This window comes from Orbicella franksi, chromosome 10, assembly GCF_964199315.1.
Source record: "Orbicella franksi chromosome 10, jaOrbFran1.1, whole genome shotgun sequence".
NCBI lineage: Eukaryota > Metazoa > Cnidaria > Anthozoa > Scleractinia > Merulinidae > Orbicella > Orbicella franksi.
Window position 1 is genome coordinate 13,557,877 of NC_138154.1, and position 26,503 is coordinate 13,584,379.

Consider the following 26,503-nt stretch of genomic DNA (forward strand, 5'->3'; position numbering starts at 1 on the left):
GTAACAATTTTCGACGAGAAAATATGCGCTCTGAATTCACGAACTCTGTCCAAATAGAAAAGCTGTGACAAACATTTCGCTGTTAGCATGCTCTTATAGCGATATTTAGGGAAGCAAATTCAAACTCAAGGTTTAGTGTTTGTATTTAGACAGGTTTTCTCCCGGTTAAATCGACTTGTTAAGGGGAAATCTAATAAGCTGGGCTATTGCACGAAGAAAAACCAAAAAATGAATTTGCGCTAAAGAAACTCGCTTATACAGTCCCGTTTCTCATAAATCGAAGGCACACTGGTATTTTGTTGTCTATATTTTCAGCGACGACTTTGAGCTTCATGGATGACTGGTCACGCCACTCAATTTTGAGCCAATCACGAGTCCCGTTATATGAAAAATAAATTACAGTAATTTATGCATTAGGTTCGACACATGAGGAGAACGCCGTATGAATCAGCTGCCGCTCCAACGTCGCATAGTGCGACAGACCCTGCCGAATTTAATGTTGTTTGCCGCACCAAACTTAACCTGCGAACCAAACTGATTCAAACACCGCTCTTCTGCCGTACTTAACTCATCAGTAAGGTTCGGTGCATGAATGGAGCGGCGTTTGGAACGGGCCTTATTCAACGGTCATCCCCAACCAGTGTTCGGCAGTGTTGACAAAACAAAGAGCACCCCATAACACGTGACATAAGATCCGCGTGACGCGGAAGTGAAAGGTCATGAATGACGTCGATTGCCCACCTAGTTACAATAGAGTTTTGTTCCGCATTGAGTCAAATGCGTGGAAGAAGACCGTCGCGTGTCGACACCTGAGAGTGAATAACACTGCATTCAGCTGTACAGAACGCTTTCAATCTGCAAACTTGACCCTGAACCCTACATAAGACTTGAAAGACAACCAAGAACTCGGAGTGAGAATCATAGAATTACGTCCTTGAGGTAAGCCACTTCATTTTCATTCCCGAGTAATAGTTTTGTTAATTTTCACCCCTTAAAGTCGTTAACATGGCTACTTTTAAACTGAACCGAAACTCTTTCGAGATTCCACCGTGAGTTTTCAGCTGCTTGGCCTGTCACAGCCTCGGAACGCACACCGATATATAGTTGATGTTCTGACATGTTGGGTTTAGTTTAGTGCTTTAGCTTGTGGTTGAGTTTATTTTATTATAAGGTTGAACTGCGTTCTGTATGATTCGCATCCAGAATAAGATTGCAGCATTTAACATGTTTAACTTAGACTTGCCACAAGTCCACCTCATGAGTTTCGGGTACGGTGTATAGTACAATAGCTGAGCGAGCGAACCAAGCTGCGAGGTTTTAAGCCGCGATGCGGCGTTGTGAAGGTCGCGAAGCGACGATGTCGCGAGGGGTCCTTCGTCCAGCGAGGTACTGAATAAACAAGACGAAGGACTTTTCTTGCTGTTTTCTGAAAGTTTACATTTAACTGGAGAGCAGTAACTACCGTTTCTTATTCAGAATAGAGCGCGAAAACCTCATGCATTTCTGTTTAACTTTTTCCTACATCGGCGTCGATTTTCATGCAAACGCGAGTGAAGTTTTAAACTTGAATAGATTTCCCTACGGTCAAGCTGACAAATGACCTTTTGGCTGAGTATTATTACTATGCTTAGCAAACTAACTGACTATTCAACTCTTACTTGTACATGTAAGTACTGCAATGTTTTATTTACGTGTTTGTTAGAATACTTGTACTTCTACTTGTACTTGTGAATTTACGGACACGAGCTATTGCTTCTGAGAAAGCCCGGAAGTCGAATGATGTAATTTTTCGAAACTTTCCCAAAGTTTGTTAGACCCGTCAGTCACTTACGTTACATTAGATTCGCTACAGTGAACTCTTTTCCTGCGCAACTCGAACGTCGGTAAACCTTTGAATTCTTTTTCTTCAATTATAATATAGGAATGGATAACTGCATGAGAAACTTAAAGAAATGAATTTTAATCATTGCGTGTTCTGTGACGCGGAACTCATAATAACATGAAAAAGCGCCATTAAATTTTGTTCCTAAATAATGGAAACAATAAATCTGAATAAGTGAAGAGGCCATATTCATATGCAAATATTGTTGTCAAGTGTTGTGTTAATGGCAAGAATAGATTTATTACCAAAACACGCACCTAATTCGGAGAAAGTCACAATACAACCGTGCATGTCTCATGCGAAATAAACTTTTTCAACTCTTCATGACATGATTACTCTAGAGTGTGTGTATTGTCACGCAATAAAAAATAAAATCAAAAACCATTCGGTGGATAAAGTCAAGAAATTGTGATATTATAGACGATAAACAAAGGAGACAGTTCTCCAAGTTTAAGGTGTGTATGTTGTCCCAAAGTTGAGATATTCATCGAAATGTTCCGCGCAAAATTATAGAACCTGGTATGGAGCCGCCATGTTGGAGGACCTCCTTAGTCCTGCTATGTGGCGGCCGGAAAATAGTGTAAACATCTGGAACTCACTTTGGCTATCTAGACGACTGATTATCTGAACCGAACCAAAAAAAAAAACTCAAGTACTTTTCCTAATACTTTAACTCCTAAAATGGCTCAAAATCACGAGATAAGTGAATATTTTTCGACAAACGCGATCTTAGCTTCATGTCACGCGAGGCCATAACCCCGGAATTCAAAATGCGCTGGTTTCCAAACGAAGAACCCTTTTGAGCTAGAAAGTTAAAAACAGAAATAAATTTAGTACCTCTTATGCCTGATGAGGATAAAACCTTTAGGGGTTCTTTAGTTTTGGATTTGGAAATTTGATGACGTCACGTGCACACACTATATAGCAACGGTATGACCTGATGAAAACACCCTTAATTTTAGCTTAATTTAAGTGCTTATAGAGCGTTTTTACTGTCACGCAATAGAAAATAAATTCAAAAACTATTCAGTGGATAAAGTCAAGAAATTGTGATTTTATAGAAAATAAATAAAGCAGACAGTTCTCCAAGTTTAAGGTGTGTGCATTGTCCCAAAGTTGAGATATTCGCGCAAATTTACAGAGCCTAACATGGAGCCACCATGTTGGTGTTCCTCTGTGGTACACCAATATGGCGGCCCAAAAATAGTGTTAACATCTGGAACTTATTGTGGCTATCTAGGACACTGATTAATTGCACTGAACAAACAGACATTTAAATAAGCGCTTTTCCAAATACTTTAATGTTTTAAATGGCTAAAATCACGAGATAAATGCATATTTTTCGACAAACGCGATCGTAGCTTTATCTGACGTACCGCCATAACTCTGAAATTCAAAATGCGCTGGTTTCCAAACGATTGAGCTGGAAAGTTGTACACAGATACAAATTTAGCCCCTCTAATGCCGGATGAGGATTAAAAACTTTGGTGGCTCTTTAGTTTTGGATAACAGAATTTGATGACGTCACGTAAAAACGCTCAGCCTCTATAACTCCAAAAAAGAGTTCGGTGGCCGTCACTTTTTATTATCGAATTGTAATCAGCATGTCAAGATTCAAAGTAAATTTGGAAAAAAAATCGCAACTTCAATAACAATATAATGCAGTGTTGAATCGTCGCAAGTCGAATCCATCATGATGCTTCATGTTCATTCAGTCGGCGTCGCTTTTTATGCCAATGAGAGGAAATTTTCAAAAATTGTTTTGATTCTTCTTTAACACGCGTTCCTTTGGTCAAGCGGACAAATGACCTTTTTGCTGAGAATTGCAGTGATATTTAATGAATTAATTAACCATTATAGTACACCTGGTGCACCTTTTGCAAGGCTCTTTGTTATTGGCCAAACGAAACAAGTGATAAACCACGCCAACAATATATATACCTCTACCTCTAAGAAAAGAAGAGAAGAACAGATTAACAAGAACGAGCCAAAATAGAGGTTCAGTTAAACTGAATGTGCGGGTCAACTGCTTGTGTTGCAGTGTTTTATGCCTTTGCTAGAATACTAGCACAGGTAATTGTGAAATTACAGACAAGAGATACAGGGGTCCTTCACAACAAATTAGAAGACGAATAAAATTGACAACAGGACATTTATTAGTTTTTCATAGCAGTTACTTTTATGAAATTGTAAGTCCTGACCATTACGGCTCCTGTCCTGACGTATGACTCTGGGCATGTTTCTTTTAGCATTTACTATTTATTAATAAAGAATTCATTCTATTTATTTTTGGATTCGTGGTCATCTGATGTGAGGTCTGGAGCCGAAATATTATGAGGTCTGGATGGCCCGGAGGTTGCGGCAATGTGCACCGAGGACCATTAACTAGCTAGAGTTCTATGAGATTTCCGAACATTTCTCGGTTCCAGACCTCGCTCCTCGTCCACCAGGTCCCATGTGCCAGGAGCAAAATAATTGATGAATGATTGAAACAGTAATTCACTGCTCATATCAATAACTCCCTATAGTCTCGTCTGAACGACTCATTGCCCGAAAAGTGTGAAGATCTCGTACGTGCAGCTCAGTAATTCTTTTCTTGTTTATTTATTTTTTATTGCAGTTTTGTAAAGCGTTCTTCAGTAATTCAGTGCCAATGGCGTCTTCTACTAAAGTAGAATTTACATTGCTGGCCTCAGAGTGGGGATCAAAACGTGGAGGACTGTCCACTTTCAACAGGGTGCTTGCCATAGAGCTTGCCAAACACTCCAAAGTACATGTCTCGGTCCTTGTCCCACGATGTGACCAGGAGGAAATGAACGACGCTCGCAGCAAAAACGTCACACTTGCCCAGCCGAAGAGGAGACCTGGTTTAGATGAAAAAAATTGGCTCTGCTTTCCTCCGGACGACCTCCAAATTGACGTCGTGATTGGTCATGGGGTAGTACTAGGAAGTCAAGCACAAATTATACAAGAAAACCGCCGATGTAAGTGGATTCAGTTCGTCCACACAGACCCTGAGGAACTCGGAATGTTTAAAGATTACTCCGATCGTATTCAAAAAGGTGAACAGAAGCATCAGACTGAAGTGGAACTTTGTGCAATGGCCGACTTTGTTGTAGCGGTGGGACCTAAACTGGCAGAAGCCTATCGCTCATACCTCCGATCCCACGGCAAAGACCAACGCGTTTTTGATCTCACCCCAGGCATTTTCGAAGAGTTTTCTGGTGTGGAGCAAGGATCTCAAGACGGAGACAAGTGCAGAGTTCTGGCGTTTGGCCGAGGTGATGCAGAAGATTTTAAACTGAAGGGTTATGACATTGCACCTAAAGCTGTAGGCCAGCTACAGGACGCAATCCTCATTTTTGTCGGCGCAGCCAACAAACAGCAAGATGGGGTTGCAGATAATCTGCAGCAGTGCGGCATCCCTCGGGAGCGACTGAGAGTGAGGACCTTTCTAGAAAGCCGGGAGAAATTAGGAGAGCTTTTCCGTGAGGTAGATGTAGCCATCATGCCATCGAGAACGGAGGGTTTTGGACTGGTGGCCCTTGAAGCTCTATCAGCAGGTCTGCCGATTCTTGTAAGCGCAAACTCGGGATTTGGAAAAGCCCTAGCGAAGGTTCGGTTTGGGTCTGGTTGCGTCATTCAGTCGGAGGACCCAACGGTATGGGCTGAGGAAATCAAGAAGGTCTGGGCAAGAGATCGAGAAATCCGTCTAGCAGAATCTGACGACCTACGCAAAAACTATGCGGAGAAATACAGTTGGGCCAAACAGTGCAACGATCTAGTCGAACACGTCTTAACCATGGCTGCAGGTATGAAACAAGCTGAAACAGTTACTAGTCACGTTTTTAGCAATAATTTACCCTCTGCAAGGCTGTTGCCTAAGGAAATTTTTAAGGAGCCCTTCGGGCTTCTTCTACCAAAAGTTAGGAGCCCAAGTCACTTTTTTAGGAGCCCAAATAAAATTCTCCGTGGTCAATCCAGGGGGGGAGGGGGTTGAGGAGGTTGAGGAAGATGGCGGGGGGTTAATTGCGGAAATTTTGGGGAGGGGTCCTGGGGCAGAGATTTTCCATGAGACACTAATATGGTCTAATATCAGTCAAATTTTATAAATAAAGCATTTAGCAAAGTGATCAGGTCATGACTGAGAAAGAATACTATTTCTGGTCAAACTCAATTATTGGTGTATCCATGCAGGTGCTGCAGCTTTTTTTTATAAAAATTTATATTGCTGCTTTTGATTTTGAGTTTTGCAATTCTATTTTAAAAAGACGAAATACGTTGTACAAATCATGAAATGCAAGCCACAAATGAAAACAAACAAAAATGAAAGAGGCATTTGGGGGGGGGGGGGGGGTTTGAATTTGGCCTCACTGAAATGTGCGTTCCTTTCCCGGGCTTGGGACATTAGTATAAACTAAAGGTGATTTTGAGGCAGCATTACAGCAATATTGGCCACTTCTTTGGAGAAAATAAATCCTTGTATATTGGGCGGGGTCACGACAATTGATTTGATAATTTAAAATATAGAACCCTAGTATGCAAAGAGAATTGCAATGATGTGTTCTTTTTGGTGGCTAGTTACTTGAATTATCCTCTCAGAACCTAAAGAAATTCATTCAGTACATCTAAGTGAAGTTTTCTGAAGTATCAGACAAATATTTAGACACATTTATCTTTTTTCAACTGTAAATATAATGTCAGCAGGATCATCACTCCAATTCCAGAAATATTTGTTATCAAAGTAGTTAATTTGCAACTTGGAATCAGTAAGGCATCAATAGAGACACAATCCATTGGCATACATGATGTACAGTTATTCAATACTGAGCTTGCAATGCATTATAGGGCGATTTTCAAACATGGCTGTTTTCGGCTGTTTCGTGAGTGGACAGAGACTTTGTTGCCGTGCTTTTGCCCAGATTTCTCGTGATAAAAGCAAAACAGGACCAGAGTAGCTGTTGTTTTCCGTTTAATTTATTGTGTGAACGATTTTTTGACTAATTTCATGAGAAGATTGAAGTCATCGGACATATATTACATGGGAAACAAAACTCCAAGTTTAGGCGCCCACTCGGGCTCCTTGAACAAAACTTTAGTCGCCCGCACCCGTAAGTTAGGTGCCTCAGGCGACCGGGCGCCCGTTAGGCAGCAGCCTTGCTCTGGCTTTTATTCATATTGTAGTTGTCAACAATGACAAGAGTTACTAATGCAATACATGAACTACATTTTATTATTTTCGCTTGCCAAGTATATTTGTACGCGCACTGACACAAAGTTCTTTAATCACGACCTCAACTGACCTTCGTCATTTGAAATTGACAATGACATCTTGAAGATATCAAAACGTTGTTAACTACTTTCGTGTATAGAAGAAAAGTGGATGGTGTAAGAAACCATGTTGATGAAAATTGAACGTGAAATTTATTCTCTTGATTCGCAGATGAGGCAGCTCCAAGTTCAAAGAGAAAGGCATCCAATACTAGTAGCCCGGAGCCAGGAGCAGGTGACAATATAATAAAGATATATGGCTAGTTAAGCGAACGGGCAAGATGGACGATATCCTGTGCTTTTACTTAGCGGGCAAAAAGGGCCTTATTGTATGGCAAGCTCCGTGAGGAGGTTAGCCTGCAAACGCAGACGTATTTGTCACTTGGTTCCGCCGCCGGAAATACGACTGCGTTCGCAGCCTGCGTTGTGATTGGCTACCTTTCCCGCTCGAATATACCCGCCATGTCCAGTATACCCGCCATGTCCAACGCGTTTATGGACCTCTACTCCGTCTCAGTCCATAAACACGCAAAAAAGTACTTGGCCAATATCAAGCCATCTTGACCTCACCCTTGGTCAATAACCTATATATCTTGCCCGCTCGGGAATGCCCGATTTTTTTGGCAAGAAAATCTCTATGCCACACAATGAAAGTCATGTATGCAATATAATAAATCCGGTACTGACCAAACTCGTTCGGTCAAGCTGGCCAGTATGGTCTTCGATCTTTTTTGCTTGTTTGTAAAACCCAACCGTTCCTAGTTTCGTAATCACGCAAAAAAGGAACTTGGTCAATATCCAGCCATGTTAACCTTAAGTTCGTTCAACAAATCTTGTATAATTAACAGTCTTAGGAAGAGTGAAAATGGGCAAAATATGTAAAGAGCAAGTTAATTTGAGATTCTGTCTATTACCCATTTTGGTGCGCTGAGTTGGTATTCAAATGGCTTGAGGTCTGCCTGGTGTAATGTTACCACGGGCATTATCATCATCCAAAAAGAAAGTTAACAAAATGAAAAAAAATGAAAAAGTATAGATATTCCTTTGCTTTTAATTATTACTTCAGTCAGTTTTATTGCTCCAGATTGAGTTTGAATTTTAAAGCGACTTTGTCTTTGATATAAAAACTCACTTTCTTGTTTGTTTATATAAATTTGTTGAGATACTCCAAGAACCCCTCTCCTTGATTTAATTTTTTAATTTTCCTCTGCTTTGCAAAGATTGCTATACGCAGCTGAACTTTTCGGAATAGTATTTTATTGATATGGATTGAAAAGCTAGTGCAGTCTAGAACTTTAATTTATCCTTTTATTTTCTTCAAAGGACCCTCCGCCTCGAAGTCAAGAAGGCTCTCAAACAAGTCTAGCACCCAAAAACCTGAACAAACTAGGCTGGATGTTGTGGACAGTGAAGGTGATATTATAAACTTGTATGTATATATACTAAAAGCGATGTAAGCGGTCGTACGACCCGCAGCTCTCAATTCTTGCATATCCCCTGATTTAAATCCAGATCTGGGGCCGGTCCGTTTCTCTAAAGCCACGGAGACTTTTCGGGTCCGCAAAGCCATTTTTAGTTCACCTGTATCTAAAAATGGAGGAGAGCATACGCTTGAAACCTCTTGTATGAAGGGAACTTCTCTTCATATTAAGAATATGTGAATAAAACAGCTCTGTAATAATAAGGTTTAAGATTTACTATGGCTTTCCGGGTGCGAAAACTTTTCGGGACCTTCGAGAAACGGGCCACTGGACAGAGGACATTCTATTACCATGTAGTCAGTTTGTGGAACAGTGTAGGCAACCCTCTTAAGCTCTGAGACTCTGCTCCTACTTTTCTACTAAGCGTAACTTAAGGGCTAATTTACTCGCCGCTTTCCTTTCAAGTCGGTCTTAGTTTTAGTTTTATTACCACAATTTCTTCCCTTATATAACCTTTATCTTATAATTTTAAGTGTCTGCTTTTAACTTATTTATATTCTACTTTCATTCGTCGTGGTATTACGGTAATTTTTAGAAACGCCATCATTTTGTCTTATGTTGACTTTAATTTTTTTATTCACACATATCTTGTTATGTTAAAAAGTCCCAAGTTGCAATGTTGGCGATTAAGAGCAGAGTCTTCTGGTGAAGGATTTTATGATGCGCTACATGTGGCATCGCATGCTAATCGCTTTATCAGAAACACTGGCGAAAAAAAGGGATGTGGTGAACTAGGGCGAGTCAAAATTTCAATCGTTCTATTCTCCCAGTCCCACTCTTGCTCTGTTTGCCTTTCCTATTATTTTTTGAAAACTAGGCGCCAGTAAAACGAGAGAGGACGCAGGCAGAAGTCATAGAATTTAACGGATTCCAGAAGAACTCAAAACCTTTTTAACAAATTTAATGCGAAGATAGGTAATGATGCAGGAATATTATCAAAGGAATCTTCTAAATTCCCTTGTACCCAAGATCCGATTTAAAAACATGCTCTCGGCGAATTTATTGACAATCACAAATTGTATTTAAAATGTTTGTTGGTCATTCTAAAAAGGTGAGCCTGCAGTAGACCAGCGGTCAACTGAAGGAGGAGCGAAAAGTCCTGAACCCCCAAAGACTCGTGGAGCCAAAGCAGGTAACAATTACAGTTTATTTTGAAGGCCAAGTTAATTTGCCTAAAGGCTTGGTACAGGCTCGATATCATTCAATCTATCAGGCCAGTCCTGTTATAAGAGCTAGGAGAAAAAATTATCTGCTGATATCTTATTCATTTTCCTTGCTTATTGGGGCGATATTTCACTTGCTCTCTGTAATTATCGATGCCTTTAATTTTTACCAAGGTTTTTTAATTTTTCGTCGATCCTTCTTTCTCATTTTCGGGAGAATATTAAAGCGCTGTCGTATCGATGATTAAACTTTTGTTCATAAGGTTCCTCAGGCTCGTGACCCAAAACTTAGCTCAGAGCAAAGATTAGAGGGGCTTATGAAGTGGACGTAAGAAAGACTAAAAGATATCAGAAAACGATCCTCTATGTCCCTACTCGGAATAATTAAAAACCGTTACAATGTTAGTAGCTTTATGCAGCATCTATTTCTTATAAATGGCCGTATCTTACAAAGAAGGAATGAGAACTATGAAATTTATGAAAAAGCGGCCTAATAGGCCATTTCCGAGTTGGGGTTTCCCTCTGTGTCCAAACGAGTCTTCGAGCAAAACCATTCATATGATTTTCGCCAAGAAGTTAATTTTCTGGCAAATCAAACTCATCTTCAAACGAAAGGTTTTGCACGAGGACTCATTATCAAACAGAGGCACAAGGTAACTCGGAAATGGCCTATTGAGAAGCTGAGCACGCACCTACTTCCATGCTTACCGTAACCTTCCGATAGTAACAACCCTCATTAGCAGCCTTTGGGGCTCGTTACTTTCGGGGGGTCGTTACTTTCGGGGGGTCGTTACTTTCGGGGGGTCGTTACTTTCGGGGAGCAAAAAACGATATACAAAGTTGGCACAACTGATCTTCTTAAACGAAACTGATATAAGATGGCAATTCATAACAAAACAGTTTTCTCAAGACGAGGTTTAATTCGTCACTTTTCCAGTTTTATGTTAGTAACACGGGGATGATGGGGTGGCCTCTGAATGTTTACAACGTGTTGTCTGTTGTGGGCCTGCACAAGTTGTGCAAGTTTCTCGCTGAGTCCTTTTCTGAGCCCTTTAATCACCTTCCTTTTTTCACAGTGAAATGGAAACAAGGAATCTCTATCCCTCCTCCTTAAGCTCCTTGCACCCACACACCCTCCGGCGTACTCCCGCTTTTACCGGACTACCGCATCGGAGAATCAGCCGATTTTTTTAAGCTGAAACGTTTCCGTTATTACTTACGTTCCTACTGAAATGACATAAAGAGTTTTAAATTTCAATACGAAGAAAACTTAATTTTCCTGTTCACGTGACTATTGATAGGAGAAATAAATACACCGTTGTATTAAACGTTGGTCTCGTTATTTTTGGCGGGTTGGTGGAGTTGGCGTGGGGCTGGGCTCGCTACTTCTGGAGGGTCGCTACTTTCGGGGGGTGGTGGGGGTCGCTACTTCGGGATTTACTAGAGGCAACGATTTTTTGACGTTACTTTTGGGGGGGGGGGGGGCGTTACTATCGGAAGTTTACGGTAATATTCTTGCGTCCAAATGATCAATTCAAATATCCGTTCGCAGGCAAACGGCAGTAAGAGCCAATCGGCGACAATTAGTAGCTTTCAGCGAATTGTAGTTTTCCTGTTTGGCCATGTAATGACAAGCAACCTACTAAGTAAGCTTAGTTGATCTTTATGGGAGAATATTAATGCTGGTCGTAAGAATACACTTTTTCTTATAAGAATATTGCTTTTCCAGTCGAGGCTGAATATTCTTATTTTTTCACTGATTTTTGGCTGAAAATATACTTGAAAATATTCTTAAATTTTAGCGTATGACATTTCCGTTTTCGAATGTATTTGGTGTCTGGATGGTGTTGAAGTAATTTTGGAGCCAGCCTGCCGGCATTAAAGCCTGATATCACGCAGATAACTTCTTGCAGAAATAATTTTCCGTATCTTGCTCCTCACACTTGAATACAACATAGACATCACTCGTTTGAGTGCTGCTTTGGCTTCCCTTCACTTGCTGAGGATGCTGCACAAATGAGAAGGTGGACCACATTTGGCGATATCTATATCCCGGATGACAGAAACTCACCCAATCAAGTACTGGGTCTAGTTACGTCAGAAATTACAAAAAATCATTTATGTTGGTAAAATAAATTCCCTTTAGCATCGCACATACGACTTGTGCTGTTTTTCAGTTGCGTTAGGTTCAGTTATGCCGTTTGGAGAAAGGAATAACGTTACACGGTTTAGTTGAAAACATATAATTGTATTGTATTTACAAATTGTTACCACACAAAATTATATTCCTTTCAAAAACTCAACCTCGGGTTTAGTTTTAAAATATTCTTAAAATTTCGCAAAGTTCAGCCTCGATATTATCATAAAACATATTCTTATAAAAAAGAAAAAGCGTATACCTCACTGCTTTTGGCCTGTACCGACGACCTCGTGAAATTGAAAAAATATGAACTAAGTGTTTCAATTGACTTCTTATTCATGTATTTTTCGTGATTTCAGTAAAAGAAGGTTGCCCTTCGAAAGATGAGCTGGAAAAGCTGTCACTGAGAATTGGAAAATCTTGGGAGAGCCTGGCACGTCGTTTGGGATTCAGTGATGAAGGAGATATTACTAGATTCCATAAGAATAACGAAGAATACGAAAAAAAGGCGTTGAAAATGTTGTTTGAGTGGAAACAAAATAATGCCTCTGATGCAACTTACAAGGTTCTACATTCTGCCCTCTGTCATGAGTTTGTAAAGCGCAAAGATTTAGCAGAAGAGTTTTGTTGCTGTTAATTGCGGCTCAGTTCAGGTAATGGGCCCTTTGCAGCTGCGGTCACGCGACCAAATTTTTACTAAAACATTTTTATATTGTGGGTTACAACTTAAAGAATGTCAGAAACGGAAAGAGCATATCGAAAGTACCAAAATGGCCAAGTTTGAGGTCCCTGTAAGTTTATACGACAGTTTGAATTTCGGAAAATTTATAGGATATCAATGAAAAATGTTGCTGGAGAGCAAAGTCTTGCGCGCCAACTGATAACTTTTTCCATACAAATCTTCTTAATTTTTGACAATTTCAAACTGTTATAAAATCTCATTCTTTAATGCCAGTGGCCTCAAACTTGGCCATTTTTATATTTTCGACATGCTTTTTCCATTTCTGGCATTCTTTAAGTTACAGCACATAATTCTTTGAAAAGTAGGTCACGTGATGGCTTAGCTGCAAGAAAGAGGCCAAATGGGCCTATCTGTCCACAGACATTTATTTCTTGTAACGAGCTATGAGTAATTTGAAGTAAAAACTAAAGGTAAAAGCGCGTGACGTTTCGACCGAACTTCGGTCATAAATTATCAACTTTTTCTGTTCAACAGTCAACTTTACGAACAGACAGATGGTGTCGGCATGGGTCCCCCGCTCGGACCCTTAATGGCTAACGATTTTATGTGTAGCATAGAAGAAACTCTCGAGCGCGAAGGCAAGATGACCAGTTACTAAAGGAGATATGTGGATGACACGTTAATTATGCCAGATAAAGCATTCGCTGATAACTTTCTCGAGACTCTTAACCACTGCCACTCTTCGGTTAAGTTCACTATGGAGATGGAGAATAATGGAATGCTTCCGTTTCTTGGCACACAGCTCCTTAACAAATGTATACAAATCCAACCAAAGTATACGTCAAACCTACCAACACTGGCCTTCTGCCGCATTACAAGAGCCATGTTGATGATCGCTACAGACGCGGCTTACTAAAAACTATACTTGATCGTGCCTTCCGCCTCTCTTCCAGCTGGTCCTACTTTTTCGAGGAATGTGATCGGCTCAAAATGGTGTTTTCTCGACTGAGTTACCCAGACAGGTTAATTAATTCCACCATCTCACGCTTTATTGCTGTCAAAGCTTCTGATCAACCTGTTCCCGAGTTACCAGCTGTTAACAATGAATTAGATCCTGTTAGCGTTGTTCTGCCATTGAAAGACCAGGCTTCAGTCGATACTGTACGAGCACAACTGAAAGATCTGAGCCAGAAAATTCAAGTGACCGTTCAGCCCACGTTTGTTAGTCACAAGATCAAACGACATCTGAAACCGCGCGAAGTCAAGCCGTCTATTGTTAACCAACAATCCCTTGTTCACCAATTTCAATGTGACCTGTGTGATGCAGGTTATGTTGGTTACACGAGGCGGCATTTGCATCAACGCGTAGGCGAGCGCAAGAATGTGTCTTCCTTCATTGGAAAACATTTTCGTGTTAAACATTCTTATGTGCCCAAGGATCTTACCAAGAATTTTACCACCTTAAAGAAGTGCAAGAACACTGTTTGACTGTCTTATTTACGAAATGTGTTTTTATTACTGCGCCTTTCAATAACATGCGGACTCTAAAATTCAAAGCTCAACCGACAAATGCGTTTTTCGCTACCGTCAATCAAATGTTCGGCGGCCCTTCCAGCTTCCGTCTACTGCCGAGCGCGAGGTAATCAAATCGTTGAGCACAGTTCAGACAACGAAAAAGTGTTCGGCAGAAGTCGGAAACTGGGAGGAGCCGTCGCACATTTGACTGACGGTAGCGAAAAACGCATTTGTCGGTTGAGCTTTGAATTTTAGAGTCCACACGATATTGAAAAGCGCAGTAATGAACTGAGACCAAGTCTCAATGTACTGTCAGACTCAATTCCAGCGAAAGTTTTTAATCACTTTTAATTATGTTGTTCTTGCACGCATTTTATTGTTCTTAACACCCTTTTTTACATTTTCATACTTTACATACTTTTACTTCTTTGTTTTATGTTTATACATATGCATAAATTTCTGTCTTCACTTTTAGCTAGCTTGATAATGACCGAAGTTCGGTAGAAACGTCGCGCGCTTTTACCGTTAGTTTTTACTTCAAATTGTTTTAAAAAACCTTTACTTATAATGAGTTATTAGTAACCAGACACTTCATAACAAGCATCCAGTATTTTAAGAGAGGCAATTTGTTTTTCTTTTTTTGTTCCATCTAGTAGAAGTGTTGTATTTTCAATAATTTTATTTTCACAAACTGCCCCGGCTAGGACTTCAACTGACAAAACAGCAAGTAACGTGAGAGAGAACAACCTTTTCGTTCACCTCTTTGAATTTCAAAGAAATCGCTCGCCCAACCGTTGTTCAAAACATGCTAAAGCAGCAGTTAAAGATTCATATACCATAAGATGCTACTACCAAAACCAAAAAAAGTGAAAGGTTTTTGTAATGAAGGACCTTTCTATCGTGTAAAACGCATTTTCAGAACACAAAAACAAGAGTGATCCAGAATATTGGAAGAGTAAGTTGTAGCTTTTATATTAAATTGTTAATGCCTGATGTATTTACCGTGTTTTTAAATAAAGATGATGGTGATGATGATGTTATGAGTCAGCGGCTGTGAAAAGTTAGGAACCGCAAGGCCCCTCATCTTATAATGTCAAGAGCAGAAAATACAGTGGATGCCTTGAGCTTTCCTTTTAATAAGCTTCCTACGGCATAAAAAAAAGCAGTTATTGCTGCAAAATCGAGTTTGAAGTTACTCTGCTGATAAGACACATGTTCAATGCCGAGGTTGTTTGTCGAAAGCTGATTGCTATAACCAGAGTATTCAGCGATGTATAATCAAGTAGGCTGCGGAACCCCGGCGGTTGACGGCTTGTTTTGAAAACACTGCCAAAATGTTTTCTCCAATAAATCTACCATCGATATATAAAACCAGTCCGCTCATAGTTGATGATATTAGGGAGAGAAGATATCAAGCGATAAGCGATGAGCAATTAACTTAGCCGCTATTTTGTAGTCGCAGGTTAGAAGGTTTAGATGTCTCTAGGTTTGATAGAACTAACACGGTATACCTGTTTTGGCAAAATAAGACATGAAACATTTAATACTAAACAATATGCAGCCCCCTTTTGCCATTTCAATGGTCACTCAGCTGCCACAGTTGTCTGAAAAGAGATAATTATCTTGGGCGGATACAGGAATTCGGAGGGGCCTCGAGATACGTATTGGTATACGGGTCGGGGGCCATCCTCTGCCGGAAAGGTCCTCTGACATTCTGAGTCCAAGTCAGCGTGCTATAATGTCTCATTTTTTTTTAACTTAGAAGGTTCGACCTAGACCCCCGAACACCCCCCTCTTCCCCCCCCCTTCCCCGCCCCCGCCCCTAGATCCGTCTCAGATTACCGTTGTTTGTCAGACTTAGGAGTTCTCTTGAACCGGACGCCTGGTAAGCTTGGAGATTGTGAAAAGAAAAACATAACAAGTAAAAGCTATTACGTAAGACTTCCCAAAAGCTCTAAGTCACGGCGGGGGCATCCATATTTAGGGTTACCGACATTCAAATTGCACGTGAACAATCAAACAGTTACCTGGAGAGGAAAAAGCGAAAAATCGAAAAACGGCACCATTTGTCAAAATGTCTCTCGTATTGGCCTAGCTGGGCTGAATCTACACGGGCCAAACTAGCCATTAAGATACATAAATGACAAACACTCAGAAATACTAACGATTCTTTTAAATTAAGTTGAATTTTGGTATGTCAATAAAATTGCAAGAACCTGACAAAAAGTGAAAGCTCGAAGAAATAACCAAGGCATAAATTACAAATATTGCATAAATATACTTAAAACCCAGAAAAATTGTCGTCGTTCTGTAAAAACGTATCCATGCCAGTATTTCGAATTTTCCTAATTTTCACAAAGGTTTAAAATCGTTGGAACTTTTGAGCAATTCTAGATTGTAATCGATTTAAAAAATTATTTGACAAAATAGCAGCAATTTGAATTTCAATCTTGCCCTGGGCAGACACTCTTAACTGGGGTGCTGTTCTGAGCATGATCCCGAAAAGTCAAAACTCCGAAGACGTTTTCTCACTGATGGAAACCTAAATAGAATTGTCTAGCCACAACCTTGGTCACGGGGGCTGGAAAACTTCATTCTATACTCATTTTGCCCTTCCCCACTGTACCCGTATGCAATGTTGACATAAAACTTTTATTTAGCACAGATTTGCATTTTGTCATGCTTCAAGAGACGATGCAGAGACTTTTATAAATGCAAGAACTTTGATCCTGACCGCGCAAATGTTACTTGAGGGTCATAGTCCCGGCTGTGGGACTCCCATATATAAAAAGGACGGGGGGGGGGTTGCTCGTCAGAAATTTTGAAAAGAACGTTTAAGAAGTACCAAGCTCCTGTTTTGTGGGCGTGGCTTGAAATTTGTTAAAAGGTACCGCAAAAGCTCTGGCTGTGGACTTTTTGAGGTTGAACACCCTTAAAGGTATGACAAGCACCCCCGTCCTTTTTATTATGGGAGCCGAGGGGTCATAGTAGCCCTTTGATGCTAAATTGACACTACATTTTAAACAGCCTTTTTCTTTGTTTTGTTTTTATATATTTTGGGTGGACTAGCACGTATGGTTGCTTTCTAGTCCTTTCCCACTGCATTTCTTCTATTTTGTTTTGTTTGTAATATAACATACTTCATTGCTTGTATGTTTTCTTATGGATTGTAATTTGTTGAGTGAAAATAGTGTCCCCAATTAGTTTTTTTTTTAAAGCTAAATACTAATGACACTTAAATAAAGTCTTTCATTCATTCAATGGATTAAATTAAATTGATTAATTTTTTTTTCCAAAAACGATGTTCTTAGGTTAAAAGTACTTTAGGACCTTTGAAAGTGTGTTCGTATGGCATACTAATACTCCAGACACACGTTTTAGGGTCAGACATCGGTTTTCGAACGGTTTAAAAATAACATACAATTACAAAAAAGAGCAAGTGTCTCTTATCCCAGTTTTAGTCCAGTGCAACTATAAACTATCCCACAATTACCCGCCCATGTATCACGACTCCTGACAATCAAACCTAAATTGATCTGTAATTGGTCGTTGTTCTTGAATAAATGGAAAATTATCTTTTTCCCAGATGACATATCGTAGTATTGCCTAGAATAGATTCCATGGAATTGAGCTAAGGAGAGAAGAAAAGTGAAAAGAAATTACAACATGTTGATGAGGTGTGATAACAATGAAACCTGAAAATGCAACTTCCTTGAAAGCATCCACGGTGTAGCTAATGGCGTGGCACTGGTTTAAGATGAAAGCTCTTACATTTTACTTTCTTACGCCTGTATATAACGGCAGGAAAATGAATCATCACCGGGTCAGTTTTTTTTACATCTATTCTACAGAATTGAAGTAATGTCCTTAATTTATATTTTCAATTTTTTTTTATTTCAACTCATGTCCTTTGCAGATATAATTTTGAAAGTGAAAACAACAAAGCTTAAAATAGTAAACATAGTCCCGGTCACATTCACTTAGATCAATAGGCAAATAAGGGAAAAATGCAATACAGTTGCTTAGACATCACAAATAGGGAAAAGAGGGATTAGCCTTCGCATCGGCTTCCGCTGAGGAAAAAAAGAAACAGCAACAACAGCAACAAAAACAACAAAGTATATTTTAGAGATATCCCTCATTGGAGACGTCAGATATACTTGCTTTAGGTTAGGTTATCATATTATAAACTTTTCTAGTTAGATTCGGTATGCATGCCTTGAGTCGGTCACTCTTATGTTAAAATCGGCAATTGGTTTGATATCAGATCTTAAAACAAAGGGGCGCAAACGGGGTAAAAGCAAAAGTTCCTTACGTTCACTTGCAACGGTTAAATTTCCGATCAATAGATATCCTAGCGAGAATTTAGTTATATTCTAAACGAAGTTAAATAATGAAGGTTTTCCTATATCAAACATTTCCAGGCAATGAGTTCCACCCTTTCATGGTTCTGCAGTAAAATGAATTTCTATAGGCTTCAGTGTTTGCAAAAAAATTGATTTAACGGGGGTCCTTCTTAACTACCAATCATAAATTTGTTGCTGAGGAAGGTTTCTAAACATCATATTTTGAAAACCAGACCTCCTAATGATAAACTTTTTGCGCAGGTTTGTTCCATTGAAGAGTCCTGCGAACGTTTCAAATGATGGCGATAATTGACCAGTCATGTGACCAGAATGGCAAAAACGCTAAAACTTACAAGGCATCTAAATCCGAAACTTTAAATTAGTGTCAATAGATTAAGTCTACGTGCCTAATGCTACGTATGGGTTTTATGAAACTCGCATAATCATGAAAGTTATGAGGTAATAAACCGTATTAACAGACTTTCTACAGTGGCTTTCCTTTTTTTACTTGTATACAGTAATTCCATACGTACGATTATAAAGAACGCTAAGTTATTTCTGATTCATGAGAAAAATTGGAATTCTTCCTCTCTTCTTCCAAGTTTTAGGGATTTAAAATATTAACGCGCTGTGTGGGATGGCACTAGTTACGCACGCGAAATCATACTTTTTTTAGCACTGCAAAACGCTCCAAAATAGCCCTTCTCTAAAGATCGCCTTCAGCAGTTCCTAACAACTGTTCTAAATCTGTAGTTAAGAAGGAGCCCCCATAAGTTTAATGAGCTTGTCTCCGTGAATGATCGTAGCTGACGATTGCGCCTTTTGATATAGAACGGGATTTCTGATGCTGATTCACAATGGATGGCTTTGTGAAATAATTAACGGTTAACGGTCCGTGTTTTGAGGGTTGTCAAATTCCCGTGTTGTGTTCTGTCGAACCACATGGTCAAGACACTCATAGCGCCTCTCCTCACCCGGGGAAAAATACGTTAAATGTAGCACTGTCCCCCTTTGACTGCCAACGGCGCATGTACACGCCCTGAGTGGTCGTGCTCTTTGTGCCACTTGTGACGTCATCAATTTAAATGTCGCCAGATAGTCTTGATAAGCAGACAGTAGAGCTAGGATAGACCTATCCGCACAACAGACTGTTTTGGATAGCGAAGGCATTCTGAGGTAGCAAATTGAAATACAACGTTATCAGTTTTAGCTCAAAAATGGTGGTAAAATGGCATATAATACCTGTAATTGTTCAAGGTCTTATTTTCAGGCTTTGCCCATAATTTACACCCAACGTTTTACCGCAGCCAGAAAGAATGTGAAAAGCGAAAGGTAGCGAGAGTAAAAGGGGCGAGAAAAAGGAAAGGAAATGGGCAAGAAAAAGAATTCAGAACGGGCAATCGCAAAAAAGAAAAAAAATGCACCAAATTAAAATATTGTACATTTTTTAACTTATCTTCGGGAAATCTACCGTTCTGGTAAAAAAAAAAATAGCTTTTCAGTAAAACCAAGGCCCATTTAGCGTCATGGCTGCCATAAAACTACATAAAACGGCATTTTGGGGTGAAAATTTGGGTGTTAAAGAGTTAAGCAGGAATTTTTATTAAAACTGTGATTACCCCCAACTACACCTTTTGGGTCCACTTCGGAAGCATATCAGGCGAGTTTAATCCAGCCATGGTTTATATTTTGGCAAACGCAGTCGAGCCAACAACGCTTATGGCGAGACCAAGTCACATCCCACTGAAGCGTACCAAGAAAGGGTATTTGGTTTCTACCGTTCCCAAATTCGTACCCAACTTGGGCTATAAATCAGTCCATATATCAGGCCACTGGCTTGATTCGGCAGGATGTCAGGGCAGTACAGACACGACTTCTAATTGATACGGCATTGACACAAACCAAACTGGGGATGGCTTTCCATTGTTAGTTAACAACATTGTAAAACTAATTTGTCATGCTCATATTACCACGTGTTTGTTGTACGTCAAGGCATGTGTAAAGTAAAGCAAAGCTTTATTGCTATCAATGGAGGCCCGGAAGATGGGTAATAATCGCACTCGAAATTTAAAATTCCTTTGATTTTCAGGTTTTTATAACACTCAGTCAACCCAGATTATACTAGAAAGCTACCAAATGACGTAACCAATATGATCAATATTGGCAAGTCCATTTTATTCCTAGTGGTTAGGAAACATTTTGTTGTGTTTTGCGTGTCAATCACCGTTATCTGACTTTGGTTGACTGGGACTCGACACTGTTTTACAGTGTGGATACTGAAACCAAGAACACTTTACATTTTACTGTACTTGAGCATTTTTCAGTTTTATGATTATCTAGTGAGAGCTCTTAATAAAAACCAAAGGATTAGTGATTTTCAAGTAAAAAGCGCTAATTCTTTTGCTCATAAGAAGATCCGTCTTTCTGTAATTGAAAAACAAAATCCGGAAATAACTTTCCCGTGTTCGTGGTTTGAGTGATCAAAATAGACTGCAAATTTTGACACAGATAGTTAACACGATAAGCAAGAGTAAACTTTATATGGACATGTTCTCCTAACAAAAAGGAAACACCATTGTCAAGAGATTGTACCGTGACTAACGATCTGCCACAATTTAGAACACCCTTTTTTAACTTTAAAAATTTAAACTAAATTAAAGATGATTTCCATTCCGCACTGCGCAGTCTCAACACCCTAATGTTTGTGAGTCTCACTCGATAGAATGCGAACCAATGAAACATTTTAAATTCTTTTTACAACAGTTTCTTTGATATTTGCAGCTACAAATACCGTTACCCGCTACCCGCGAGTATGATATAATTGTACTTTTAACTAAGAGCACAATAAAATGTAGGTATGTAAGTAAATTCGTTTCATCAAGTGATATCAGAAAATACGAAGCATATAGCTTCACATCCAAAATGGAGGTTGACATGAAATGTTGAATACACTCCATGTAACTAGTTGCGAAATGTTACAATTTGTGACGTTTTACATGAGCCAAAACAAAAAACATAAACAAACTCTCGAGAGTGCGCAGCACGGACTGTTTTAAGGTGGCCGAACACAGTTTCGCGCGCGCTTTTGCTGATGCAGTTCAGCGCGCACACAAGGATTGCAAAAAACAAACGTGCCGTCAATAGAGCGATCATTTTATTTACTCAACACCCGCAGTATCTGTGCTATTTTTCTCTCTATAATTGAACGCGGCGTATTGATGGCTTTAGTCTTTTATTACAAAGATATGTTAGAAAAGGTAACGATGCAAAGAACCCAGCAATTCTCAGCTTTTTCTTTCTCACCGAAAGAACCCAGTTAAATGCAGCGCATGCGTAGTAAGTCAAAAAATTGCGATTGAATGCAAATTGCACTCTCGGAAATACGCCTATTTCTCGAGAACCACTCATTAGAATTTTACGAAATTTGGCACGAAAATACTTTAGGAAATAAGTAACTGGAGTATGGAAATAATTGAACTTTGACAAAGGAAATTCTAGATATTCCAGTGAACCTTCAACAAGGGATAATTAAAGATCTCTCTGTTAAATTGTTAGCAAAATGGTGTTAACTTGTGAGAATCGTTACAAGCTTGTTACATGCAAATTTTAAAGAAAATCTAATGACTAGATTTTCTGCAAATAAACAAAACCGATTTTAAAGGCCTGTTTATATTTATTCATGTTGCCATAGCAACGGCACACACGTCAGCTTAACCATAAAAAAACCAAAGTTTGTGTTGTTAACTAGTTTGCTGCCATTTTTGACGACCGAGGGATCAAGAGTTTTAGAGAAAAAGGTGAATGAAACACAGGTATCAGAAACTGTGTTCAGCCACCTTAAGTTGATATTTTTATACTATTCGCAGCGTTCGTAAACTAATGCTCTCTTCCCCTCCCCCCTCCCCACACACACACACACAACTGTACAAACAAACAAATGTAAAAACGGTCGAGTTATGACCTCATGTACATTAACTTAGGTAAATTTCGTTAAACTTTCGTTTAGACGTTCAATGTTGTAGGTCTTCAACTAATGTTAATTCCTATCCTTGATTTGATGAAGACAAAGTGAGATCCAGAACTTTCCAAGCCGTTAACTGATTACCTGCTTTGTTTCAAAATCGATTAACCTGAAAAATGGCTCATTGTAAATAAGTCAGGAAAACTCCAAATTTAGAAACTCCTTAAAACACCTTTTGAAAAGATATGGTTTCCATGGAATCTCCGAGTCACATTTTTGAAAAGTCCCAAAGCTTGAGGCTGTAGCTTGAAAGCTGTTTTAAGTAAGAAAAGATTGAAATCACTGGGGACCCTCCGGGCTAAAGGTCTGGTGGAACAATAAATTGTGACTTCAGCAATACAGTCGGCAAACGCCTAATGAAATTGATATTGTTTTAGTAAGTTGGTCCGATCAAATTAGATATTCCCCTAACAAAAAGAACTGCCGTAGTCAAGAAATTAAACTATGACTAACGATCTGCCATGATTTAGAACATTCCTTTACACTCTAAATCAAAAACCGAAATGAACTAAGTTAAAGTGGAGATATGTAGAGGATTTCACCGCATATATACTTCAACTAATCCCCTTCTTCCCTCCTCCCCCCCCCCCCCCCCCCGCCACACACACACACACAACTGTAAAAAATGATGTAACAAAAATGTCCATCGATGGCTTCCTGTACAGGAAATTAGAGCCGTTCGATCAACTTTTGTTGACACTTTCAATATTCGATGTCTTCAATGTAAATTTCCTTTCTTGATCGACTTGGGAAACTCGAAGATCGACACAATTCCAGGCCGCTTCCATTGCCTCCTTTGGCTCAAAATAGCACATGACGCATGGACTGAAAGGAGAGCAGAGCTCCATCATTTTATACTGTCAGTTTCCTGTGGTGATTAAGAACACCGAAAGAACGGTTAACTGTGAAAAACCTTCATAGTTCACGCTCTGAACAAACTGCCAATATTTTCTATAATCGTTGAGGGCTCTTAAAATTAAACTTTCTATGTATCGAATTTGTATTTGCTTTTTCAGTGCCGTCGTCGTTTTTCACAACTTCGTTCCTAGAGTCTCTCTTCTTCCCACCCCCGGAGCGAGGGGGTGGGAAGAAGAGAGACCCTGGGAACGAGGTTGCGTTTTTTCTTGCTTACATTATACTAGTTTACACTCTCTTTTAAATGAAAATATTTTTATAAGAATATTGAGGCTAAAATTTGATAAATTTTAAGGCTAAATCCCAGGCTGCGATTGTGAAAAAAAATTATAATTTTGTGTGTGGAAGATTTGTAAATACAATGCAATTATGCGCTTTTGACTAAATCTAAAATTTTTCCTTTCTCTTATGACAACTGAGACTAGCCAAAAATTGAGCAAATAACAATAATGACACTAATCGTATGTTAGATGCTAATGACATCAGTTTATGTTAGAAAAGTTATTATGTGTGTTATATCAGGCTATATTGCCGGCAGTCTGGCTCCAAAATTACGCCATCATATTTCGTAAATTTAGCCTCGATCGATATTCTTATAAAACACATTCTTAAAAAAAAAGAATTTAGTCTATTGGCGAATCTCATGAACCTAGTCGACACACTTTCCGAATCAAAAAGACATTGTCTAGCTTCAGTGCATGTGAATTTCGTATACATCTAGCGTAGACTTTTTAAAGTGGATGTCTGTTCCAGTAATTGATGTGGTCATTGAATTGGTAATGACAATAAACGGTAATTTGATTGGCAACGGTAATTTGATTAGTGATTTTGATGTTTTCACCCGCATGTTCTGAACAACTTGAAAATAATGGATTATAGGTAAAATCCCATGTCCAAATTTCCGAGTCCACACATTTCGATCCTTTATGGCGAGGCGACTATTTCCGGTCCTGGGATCATTTTCGATGCAATTTGAGTATCATTTGCGGGACAGTACAGATGAGGACCTCGCGAAGTGTGCTCGTGGGATTCCGAATTATACTCCAACCGGACAAATTATACTAAAAACTACCACACCACATGACCCGGTATTAACTAATTACCAGCATGAACAGATTGGATAGCAATGTAGGATTTTTTATTACCTGGAGAGAATAGCCCCCAAAAGTACCACTGTTACGAGAATCAGAGGCAGATAGTCAACAAGTTCCGTTTTTTCTGAAAAGAAGAAGTGCCTGTTATAAAACGTTTCATTTAATGTTCAGGAGTAAGATATGTCCTTATCCACGGTAAACGATCGATTGACAAAGGAAACAGGGGAAATAGCAATGTGTTTATTTCAACAATCACGCGTTCAAGGAACTGAATTTTGAAAAGAGGCAACATATTGTGAGATGGCAGTAAACAATTGTTACCGTCTCTTGGTGTTGCCATGTTTAAAAATGTTTAACAATTTTCAGAGACAATTCTTCCCTTGATCGTAAATTATTTTTTACGTTTTCCGTAAATTATGACTTACCTAACACGTTGACTCTTTTGGTGTTGTTTTTGCGACTTTCGCCGCGACCATTTGATGCCGTTACAACAAACTCGAATGCTTTGGCTCCAGCCACATCCACACGCTGTTCCAAGAGTTGACTTGTACCAATCTTCATCGTCCCTTGCAAGGGTTTGTCATCTCTAGTAAGGTTTTTATAATACAGCGTGTAATGAGTGATGGGTGCTCCATTGTTTTTTGGCTCAGTCCATTTCAAAGTTATGAAGTCTTCGTCGGTTACCTCTTCAGGTAGTTCATCAAGCTCCACTGGGTCAGGGACAGCTGTTTCAAACACATTAAAGTATATACAAATTAGAAATAAAGTTTATTCCTTTGCACATTTGTTTCGTTTTATGCTCATGACTATGGATTTTATAACATCGCGCTAGTTTTAGATACATTACACTTAAGCAATGGCATGTGCTTTTGCTATTGACTTCCTTTCGTTTGTTTGTCTGACTGTCTGTCGAGAAAATAGCAACCATCACCACAAACCTGACTGTAGCAGTAATAAAAGCCTGAAATTCCAAAATATGAGATTAATAGGTTCCATTTTGTTGTCGTCTTTGTTGTTTTGCATGAAGCATTTAGCGAATGTCCGCGTAAGAACTCATAAGACAATTTTGTTTTCTGTGAAAGTCAACCATTCCCAAAACTTTACGAATCGTGCGTGCGCTACAAGCTTAATACCAGCGGCACAACTTTTGAAACACTTAGTCAGGTCATATTCACTAAAACTAACAGCCAAAACACCAACCGCTAGCCGTCATCTTCAGATCTTATAATTCATGATGAAAACTTGAGAAAAACTAGAGTTCAAATTAATCGCTCAAATGACGAATATTCCACGTCAAACTAGGCATTTTTAGTGAGCAATTGACGGTTTATTCATTTTTTAATAATACAGTTGAAAAAATGGCTCCACTCTGATTGGCTAAAAAGAAGTGCAGTCTTCAAGTAACACCAGTGTAAATTTGAAACATGAGTGCAAATTGGAAACACAAGCGCAGATTATAACAAAGATATCCGAAGTTGGTACGAAGACACACATAACTACCGGTGGTAATCCGAGGTATTTAGAAGGTGAAGGGACTTCACCAGAAGCCTTCCGAAGACAGCAGAAGGTAATTGTACGTTTTCCAAGTACTCCCGAAGATCACCCGAACCATTCCGAAGATTAAGAAATATCGTGCGAACATTTTGAAACACGGCCGACAATCACCCAAACCCTTCCAAAGATTGCGCAAGATGTACGAAGATTGCTGAAGATCTCACGAAGCTCGCCGAAAGCCTTAGAAGTTATGCAAATATTTTCGGTATTGGAATACCAAACACACCGTAGCCTGAATAAGCAAACAATGTGTAGACAATCGCGTGAATTATTAACAAGTAACCGCATGATTATTCTCGTGCAATTTGGAATGAATAAGTACTTCAAATTTGCAAGATTAAAAATTGAACTCCAAATTTCAAAGACTACAAATTTTGCTAGCCTTTGAAACAATGTACTCGTGCTTATTTCTTCGAAAATCATGTGATTACCTATACTA

At 39.3% G+C, this 26,503-nt stretch overlaps 2 protein-coding genes and 1 pseudogene across 3 annotated transcripts in view; 2 read left to right on the forward strand and 1 right to left on the reverse strand.

Moving 5' to 3' along the window:
• Nucleotides 1-26,503, reverse strand: part of LOC145499976 (M-protein, striated muscle-like) — a 60,274-nt gene that overhangs the window by 961 nt on the left and 32,810 nt on the right. The window contains exons 8-9 of one of the 2 annotated variants that reach the window (XM_081479494.1): nucleotides 24,936-25,235; nucleotides 24,562-24,634 (exon numbers count right to left, since the gene is read on the reverse strand). In XM_081479494.1, coding sequence (XP_081335620.1) covers nucleotides 24,562-24,634; nucleotides 24,936-25,235 — 373 coding nt within the window. Of the gene's footprint in view, nucleotides 1-23,932; nucleotides 24,635-24,935; nucleotides 25,236-26,503 lie in introns of those variants that run through there. The other variant, XM_081479493.1, reaches the window with a different exon arrangement.
• Nucleotides 782-12,732, forward strand: LOC145499979 (uncharacterized). Its single transcript, XM_081479496.1, has 6 exons — nucleotides 782-939; nucleotides 4,503-5,694; nucleotides 7,326-7,388; nucleotides 8,477-8,566; nucleotides 9,686-9,766; nucleotides 12,297-12,732. Exons 2-6 carry the CDS (start codon nucleotides 4,536-4,538, stop codon nucleotides 12,572-12,574), a joined length of 1,671 nt encoding a protein of 556 aa, XP_081335622.1. The 5' UTR covers nucleotides 782-939; nucleotides 4,503-4,535; the 3' UTR covers nucleotides 12,575-12,732.
• LOC145499981 (uncharacterized) lies at nucleotides 12,845-15,934 on the forward strand (annotated as a pseudogene).

Bases quoted from the DNA above. Each gene is read 5' to 3' on its own strand.
- LOC145499979 (XM_081479496.1), top strand. From the start codon at position 4,536: ATGGCGTCTTCTACTAAAGTAGAATTTACATTGCTGGCCTCAGAGTGG. The intron at 5,695-7,325 runs GTATGAAACAAG...CTTGATTCGCAG, and splicing joins CGTCTTAACCATGGCTGCAG to ATGAGGCAGCTCCAAGTTCA. The intron at 8,567-9,685 runs GTGATATTATAA...CATTCTAAAAAG, and splicing joins GGATGTTGTGGACAGTGAAG to GTGAGCCTGCAGTAGACCAG.